This window comes from Morone saxatilis, unplaced genomic scaffold (assembly GCF_004916995.1).
Source record: "Morone saxatilis isolate NCDOM2014 unplaced genomic scaffold, NCSU_SB_2.0 Contig15, whole genome shotgun sequence".
Lineage (NCBI taxonomy): Eukaryota > Metazoa > Chordata > Actinopteri > Moronidae > Morone > Morone saxatilis.
This window is the reverse complement of record NW_023339707.1, coordinates 1,292,666-1,301,670: the sequence shown is the minus strand read 5'-3', so window position 1 is coordinate 1,301,670 and position 9,005 is coordinate 1,292,666. Positions and strand designations below refer to the sequence as shown.

The window sequence follows — 9,005 nt, the reverse complement described above, 5'->3', positions numbered from 1 at the left end:
CTGTACAAGTACAGGTCCTTTTACAGTACAGTACATTTGAGTCGATTAACCAGTCAAAACAAATCAGTTCTTTGTTATTGTAAATTTAATTTCTTTGGGTTTTAAATGTAAACCTAAATTGGCCAGAAAATAAAGAAACATTCTTTCACAATTTTATGACACGAAATATGGCTATTTATTGTTTGTATCTGACCATTTTCTACAGTGCTCAGTCAATTTCCCTGAATACACAATGCAGGGACAAGTGGATGATTTTTGTGAAGCATCCAATGGTATCTCATTGGTTATTTCACATATTATCCCTTTTTTTCAGGTTAATGCAACAGCCCTTCAAAACGTATGTGCATGTTGGATCACTGGATCTCTACAAGGTGGGAAGTATCTTCATCTTTGGTTGGTTTGTCACACATGATGATCCCAGGTGTAATTTGTGAAAGTCAGCACAGGGCGAAAGAAGCCCATCCAAGAGTGTGGAGAGCGGCGTTTGTGTGTGTTGTTTGCAAACTGTGCTTTGTAGGGACAACTGCAGATACATGACTCTTTCAGAGTGTGTGTGTACTGAGTTTGTTGGGACCCACTGCACTGATTCCTGACCAGCTCACAGTATCAAATTAGCAACACTCAACACAGACTTACTGTAACTCAACACCCACCAACTCTCTCACTTTTTCTCCATCTCTTTCTCTCTATTACACACACACACACAAACACACACACAGCCAACTTCCCTCTGCTGTTGTGTTGCTAGGTTACAAACTAGTTTAAGGAGTGGGCGTAGTGTGGTACCACACCCCAGAACATACAAGCACGCACACACATACACACACGAAAGACACCAAAACCCAAACTCTACCCTTAGTAGTAATTACAAATCTTTGATTGGCATAATTATAAGTTTTAAGCGTGTGTGTGTGTGTGTGTGTGTGTGTGTTTAAGTTTGCAAGTGAAATTCAATTAGATTTATGGCATCAGTGCAGAAACAATCAGTCGATCAATCAAATTAATAATATTAATAATCAAATAATGAGGCATTTGCTGTTTTTCCATTAAAGATGTATCTATTGATTATTTTTTAGAATTAATGATCTATAAATTGGTGTTAGAATGTCTCTTTATATTGGTCAATCTGGCCAATTTAAATTAAATAAAAAAAAATAAAAATAAAACTTAACTCTAATTTGCAGACAGATTGGTTAATTGACTAATCGTTTCAGCTCTAGTTATTAATCTTTATTTGTCATTAAAATGACTAAATGATTTAAAGCTGAAACAATTAGTTAGTTAATTGATTAGTCAAAAAACGCAAAAGGTCATTATCTAGAGCCAGTGTTTGCTTTGTCCATTCTGGGCTACTGTAGAAACATGGCAGCCTCCTTCTGTAGATATAAACAGCTCATTCTAAGGTAACAAAAACACAGTGATTCTTATATTCAGGTGACTAATGAAAACATACCTATGGATATTATATTCAATCTCTGACAATAGATCCTACTAAATGCTACACACTGGACTTTTAAATAACAGTCATATTATTCAACAATGACAACAATAGTTCAGTTCTATGACACTGTGTCTGCAATAATTACAGATGTGCTATTAGAGATTCCAATCAATCTTTGTATACTTTTACTCCATTCATCCATCTATTGATTCACTCTATCCGCTTTCCATCATTCATCCACCATAATCCCGTCATCATCTTCCCTGTTCTCCAACTCCACCAACAACTGCCTTTTGTTACAGCCAGGATTACACTAAAATGTTACTGTTTGATGGAAGTGCTTTCACTTTCCCCTGCATCCTTCTCTCTGTGACATAAAAATTGTTGCATTTTTTAAATGAAGTCTACTTCACTCAATAATGCATTGCAGTGAAATAAAATGCGAGTCGTTTTGGTGAGTTGTTGAGATTAAAACATTTAGTCAGCGTGTTAGTGTTAATTTGAGGTGGTTATAGAATGACTGGTGACCACGCGTAATCTGTTTCATTTGAGCCAAACTAAGATGATCAGGAAATAGCTTGCAGGAACAGCACTCATGCAGTCGTGTTTGTGTGCTACTCCACCCAAGAGTATGATGTCATGGATCCTTCCACTCCTTCATTCATCTCATTTAAGAGTACCAGTTCATCTCCCTGCTAACCACATCTACATGTAAAGCTAGAAAAATGTCTATTGTTTATTTTGTCACAAATCACACTCTTCAAAGGAAAATTTTTCAGAAATTGGACGACACTTTGCACAGGAAATCTGCATGAAGGCTACACAAACAAACATGGAGGAGAGTGAACATGACACCAGCGCAGAGAAAGTTGTGATGCATTTATGGCAACAGCTCAGTCAGGATTAGCACCCTAGAGAGCACTTACCACAGGGAAATCTAAGAAGGCACTTTTTCTGCATTTTTTCAAACATGGTGGAACATTTCCACCAGTGGATAAGACAAAACCAGCTTGTACCTAAAAGAGGGGCTTCTTCTGTCGCATGGATGCTGTTTGGGAATGTAAAGTCTGACAGACAAGAAAACAGTAATATACACTAATGCAACTACAGTTGAAAAGTGTTTTCTATTTACCTTTTCACATTTTACACATTGATATTTTATATTTTGCTAAAATTTGGTTCTAATCATTAAAAATAAGAGTCAGTACTGGGACTGTGTATTGGCAAGAATCTGACCATAGGATATGTATCACGATTCAATAGTGGTTCAATACATTGCATTATATTGCTATACTCTAAACAAGCCAATATATTGCAATTTTTAGCCCTTTAGTTTACATTTACAACATTGCTATGTAGTGGCTGGGGTTTAAACACAAAAATCAATACAAAATATCGCAATATGATATATTTAGATATTTTCTTTTATCCCTAGTAGATACATTTTATTTGCTGAGTATATGATTCAAAATGTAATAACAGCCTTTCCATGTGGTAATTTTATCTAAACTATATAAACTATTCATTAAATTTACAGAAAATGTGCTATTGCGATATATATTGTTACCTGGATATGAAATGACATCATATTATATGTATATATATATATATATATATATATATATTGCACAGCTCTATATCCATTCATCCTCAACAAATCCATTCATCCAACCATTCCTCCATCCATTTATAGAACTATGCTTTCACCCATTCATTCATATGCTCGTCCATTATTCATCCATCCATCCACTTTTTCACCAATTCAACCATTCGTCCTTCCATGACTGCTCACCATCAGTAGTGCTGGACTGTAGTCTCTGGCAGAGCCCCTCTGTGTCTCCGTAGCTGTCTTGGATCTTCTGCAGGGCGTCAGTCCCTCTGAGCTCCATCAGCTCCCTGAGCTCATTCACTGTGACCCCGAAGTCTCCTCCTGCTTGGCTGCCATCTGCCCTTCCTCCTCCTCCGCCCCCACCTCGAGTCCCTTTAGGATAAAACTCCACCGCGCTATTTGCCATTTCACCCATTGTGGCTGTTGTTGACATGTCAGTAAGGTTTCTTTTTTCTGTTTTGGTCCTCCTTTCTCTCCGTAGTCTGTCCTCAACTCAGTTCCCCTTCCGCTTGGTTGGTGGAGGGTTGTTCATGTGCTCAACAGTCAGATTCTCGGTTATGTCTTGATTCCGTACTTAAAAATGTGTGATTATATTGACACACCTAAACCCTTTTTAATTTTATTAAAGGAAAATGAAGGGGCGTTGGTTGTTAATTTTATTCCTCCTCACTTTCTTGGCCTAGCCTCCCACTGCTCCTTTAATTCTCCATAACAGGAGGAGGAGGAGGGTGAGGGGGATCAAGGACAGCGAGCAGGGCCACTTCAGAAGCGTGATGTCTGAATGAATCCAGCTTTCTTGTACTGCGTCTCCGCTGCAACTCTGCTCTTTCCTCGTTTCTGTCCCCCTCCCTCCAGGGTCACGGCCAGTCCATGGACGGACGGACGGGCAGGCTGAAGGACTTACAGACAGGGATGAAGGGATGATGGATGGATGGAGAGAGGGGCGAGCAGGGCAAAGGCGGCTGATAAATCAGAGACAGGAAGTAGATCCAGTTCAGAGGTAGCTACTGCTGCACCACCAGGACCTAAGAGAGAGCAAGGAAGAGATAAAACATTACCACTCTGTTCTATTGATCTAACTCACGTTCATTACATCAAATCATTTCTGAGGAAGAGACGAGGCGTGCCCAGACTGGATGCAGTTGTGAAACTTTTTAATGCAGTGGCTAAAAATCTACCATTAATACATCAGTTTTATTCTAAATGAGTATACAAGAGTGACTTAAAGCATAGCTCAGCTTAACTTTATAACAGTGCTATATAGCAGTTGGGGGTTTAAACACAATCAATACAGTGTTTTTGAGAATGGATACAATATCACAAAATAAAACATCGCAATACAATATTTTCTTACACCCCTAAACACATTTGATTATGTATTAACCTAAGATCATTATTGGTATAATCATATCCTCCTAAACCACTGCCATTTGTTTCACTTCATGCGATATTTAAACCTGCGTTTATTGATTTTTTGGCCACTTGGGGGCAGCACAACAAGCTGCAAACACAACACTGCCATATTTATTTCCTTATAGAGTGGATATGACTAACATGTTAGCAAACAGTGGCTTATTTACATATTTAGCAGCAACATTAGCATTAGTTTGGAGTTCATTTGGAGCAGTTTTTGGCCATGTGACAAATGTACGCCCAATATTCAATCCACCTGCTGTTTAGTGCTGGGTATGTCAACTTGTTTGCACTTTTTGCAGAGTTGGTGATAACTCTCTGCGGGTGACTACAAGGGACACCTCTCACATTATACTTGAATATACTACATTTTGTTCCTTTGTTTAAATAACAGAACAAAACAAAACACTGATTATAGCAGCTTTAAATATTCTCAGAAAAGCTTTTTCAACAGGCTCCAAATATCAAATATATCTCCTAGAATGTTGCTTATGCTTTCATCCACCAATAATTAAGCACAGTGGTTTTTGTAAGAAAAAAACACATAAAGCTATGACATTTGTCCACTGATATTGACTGTACTGGACAGAGTGTATTAGCAAGAATCTGACAATTACAGAGGTTATATTCAGTTTACTGTGATATATTGCAATACTGTAAGAAAGATATATTAGTAGTAGCAGTAAATTGGGGGCTTTAGTGCAGTGGTTCTCAACTTTTCCTTTTTGTCAAGTATTCCAAAATTGAGAGACATTCAGCTGTGGACCTATATTTGATAAGATGTAGTCTCAGGGATCCCGTTTGATAAAACTGAGTTATTCCTGGCTGGACTGTAGATTAGCAGATTAACAGTGAGTGTGAAACTTATCAACAGAACAGTCATTCCTATACATTCTCTCATTGGGCTAACTTTTAGCCGATGAAATAACATTGAAATTATAATATTTCCCATTTTCTGGGGATGCCCTGAAACACTCTCAAGGACCCCAAGTTGAGAACCACTGCTCTAGTGATTATGGACAGTTATGTGAGTCAAAACAAAGTACAGTGTGTGTATGGTAATGAAGCAACATGTGTTTGGACAGCAATGGAGCTCAATGGCACATTTCATTGTTGTTTTTTTGGTCTTTTCACAGGAGTTGTTGATAATAAGAAAAATAATCACCTGCCTCTGCTTTTAGGTTACCGTCTAATGTTACATTAAACCAGCTACTTCCAGTGCATCCACTTTGACACAAACCCCACCATTCCTGGATGTGTCCACATACATGCTTTCCAGGTGCAATTAATTCATGTTCAATTTGCTCCGTCTGATAAAAAAGCTTGTGAGACCTGAAAGAGGGAAATTTCCTGAAGTGAGCTGCTTTTGTTGAATCCACTGAAAAACAATTTCCTAATCACTGAATTAACATTTTAACCCATCTCTGGAACTGATTTAATTAAAATAAATCTGACACCGATAGCGCTCAGTACCGCCGAGCAGAACAGCAACTTGCTTCCCTTCAGCGACGCTGACTGCGGAGAGGCTCCATCCCACATGAGCAATTAGCGCTGCCTGTAACTAAATATTCTCAGCATCACACATGACACAACATATTCTGATTTCCCTATCAGGCTATTTTACATAAGGATGAGCATAAAAAAACAGAAGTGAAGCTCATCATTAATTCCTTTTCTCCTCCCTCCTCTCCACTCTTCGCTCTCCCTCAGCTCCCTCTGCCTCTTGCATCTTCTCCCTCCCTCCCCTCCTCTCTCCCCTGCCATGCCTCAATCCTGACTGAGAGTGTTAGTTTATGACTGAGTCACCCTGTTCTGCCTTTGAAGCTTCCTCCCGCTCTCCGTCTTTTCTTATTTTTCTGCTCTCCCATCTATCTATCTGTCTGTTTGGCTTTACTATCTGTTTTTTTCCTGGCACGCCTTGTCTTGAGGTGTCTCATCGCTTGTTATTATTTTACCTTTCCTCCCCTGACTCCCTCATTTTGTCGCTCTCCCTGTCTATCTGCTTCCTGCTACGGCAATCATTTATTTACTCAGCCAGTCGCACATTTTCTTCCCAGCCCGGTCTCTTACTCACTGATTCTGTCTGATTTTATAACACTCCAGAAAGAAAAAGCTCTTCTGTTCAGCCTCCCAACTACTGCAACTAACTGTGAGCGCATCTTTCTGTTTGAGCCGGAGCTTTGATGTGTACAGTGTACATGTGTACGTGTGTGCCCGCGTTACATAAATTGCATTTATTAAAAGAACACTTTGTTACTCAATTTGTTACGCCTTCCTCACTCTTACATGCACACAAATACAGTCCACTTTACAGCTCACCAATGTACAGTAAACAGACAAAGCCACTGACGCCCAGAGACATTACTTATATGATCTCTGCCACGACAGACACACGCACACGTCGTACAACACAGCGCTTTCAAAATGAAAGTGAGAGAGGGGTGAGGTGGTGGGGGCTGTCCTGGCTGAAAATGTGTTTGAACATGAAAAGAGTCGGATGAAAGGTCACCACAATCCTCAGCGACCTGCCCATTCATCCTGCACACTGGCCCCGCTTCTCCAGCAGCCCTCGGAGGGTCGAAGCAATTTAATTGGTTTTTTTTGTTTTGTTTTTTATTTCAAGAGAAAGTGGTCACTCTTTTCACCTCGGGTGTTTCTTCTTTATCACGGCAGCAAGAAGGTTGAGATGTGTACAGAACGGGGAAGACACAGGAGAGAAGGTCCTCACGGGATTTGATTCTAGGCCAGCAGGGCCTTGTATGCTTTGTGTGTGTGTGTGTGTGTGTGGTGGATGGGGCAACCCAGGCCACATACACTTACACTGGAGCACACGTGACTAAACACGTATGTGTGCACTCATGTCTATGCTTCCTGTGCTCACAATTGTCATCCCAGGTGACTGCGTGTCAGTATTTGGTGTCCCCCACAGGACAGTCTGCGGTCCACTTGTACACCTGCAGTCCTACTTTCCGACAGGCATCTGAAGGGTCACCTCTGGCGGGGCCCTTGTATCTGGGCTGCTGCCTGCCGTCGCTGGCTCGGCGCCAGTCACACACTTCTGTAATGCCCAGCGGGAATAGCACACTTAGAATTCGACAGTGGCTGGAGCCATTAAAGGTGGGCCGCCTACAGGGCACTGCTATCTGCATTACAGTACAGCACATTAAAGCAACTGTTTGATGCTGATGATGACGAGGATGATGATGGTGATAGTTTCAGAAGTGGGGTGGGGTTGGGGGGCGTTTGGACGAAATAAAGTCCCAATTAAGACTGATTGATGATGTGTATCCATCTCTCTTACATCTCACACACATGCACGGACACACACTCCCACACTCACGGTGTCCCATGTCTTGTCCCTCCCACATGAGCCACAGTCTACCTCCACCCAAAGCTACACACACTCAATTCTTGCGATTGCCAGCAACACGAGCACTTCTGTGCAGGAATGTCCCCATGCAACAGTGTGTTTCCCACACAAAACGACCTTTCCTGGTCACCTTCAGACGTGAGCGCTTGAGCTTCATCCCTCTGCTCATCCTCATCCTCAACACACACCAGAGGAGGTCCTGATTAATGCTGAGAAACTACACTGCGCGGCTACTGAAAATGCAAGGGGAAAGAGTGTAACCCGTGGTGCGCCACTTCCCTACCCTATGTCCCTCCGCAAGGTTACCGGCCCGGTCACCGCCGGCCCGTTCTGCCCAACTCGCGCCCACCCTGCGCCGGGCGACTTGTGAAGGTCCCTCCGGCCAGAGATCCAGATCAAACCGACACCCCCGCAGCTCAGCGCTGCAGGTGCGACGCGTCGTTACCGAGACAAACAACGCAACTGACAATAGCCTATAGCCCGGTGCACAGCAGCCCGGGAAAACCGAGAGGCAAGCGACAGCCCTTCAACTGACACAGGACACGGAGGGATGGATGGATGGACGGATGGATCATGGATGGATATCGTTAGCTCTGCGCACGCACGCACGCGCAAGCACATTCACGCGTGCACGCGCGCACACACATACTCCCTCATAATGTCATAGCGCTGTTTGCCAGGGTATTATGGTATGCCCTACTGTATGGGCTATCATTACAGCTGTGTCAGGCCTGTGAGGAGACACATCACATCAGGCCCGCTCCACATTCTGCAAGTCCGCTAAAAAGCTCCTACCTGCCGTTAATGATCACAGCGCGAGCAACACATCTTCCCTAATAAAAACGGCGCTCGGGGTAAATAACAGTCACGCACGCGAGCACGCACGGACTCACCGACTCACCGTGCAGGCCGAGCTCAAGGACATCAGCATCAGCGCGCGGGCGGGGAGGCAGAATCCCCGTTAATCTGCGTGTGCGTGGAGCGGAGAATGTCCCAGACCGGATGAGAGGACACTGGGGGAGGGGGGACCGGGGCTGCGGCAGCAGCCTGGAGTCCGAAGGAGTGGAGGGATGAAAGACGACGACGGTGCTGATGAATATTCCGCTCCGCGCGGTCACCTGACGGTTGGTCGGCGGAGTTCTGCGGCGGTTGAGGAGAGAGAGAGAGAGAGA

General features: G+C 42.9%; 1 protein-coding gene across 1 annotated transcript in view; it reads right to left on the bottom strand.

Moving 5' to 3' along the window:
• atp2b3b (ATPase plasma membrane Ca2+ transporting 3b) overlaps positions 1-4,067 on the bottom strand; it is a gene marked incomplete at its 3' end in the record, with an annotated part of 29,192 nt that extends 25,125 nt beyond the window's left edge. Inside the window, 1 exon segment of the mRNA XM_035657455.1 lies at positions 3,234-4,067. Coding sequence (XP_035513348.1) covers positions 3,234-3,483 — 250 coding nt within the window.
• Positions 4,068-9,005: the final 4,938 nt, after the last annotated feature.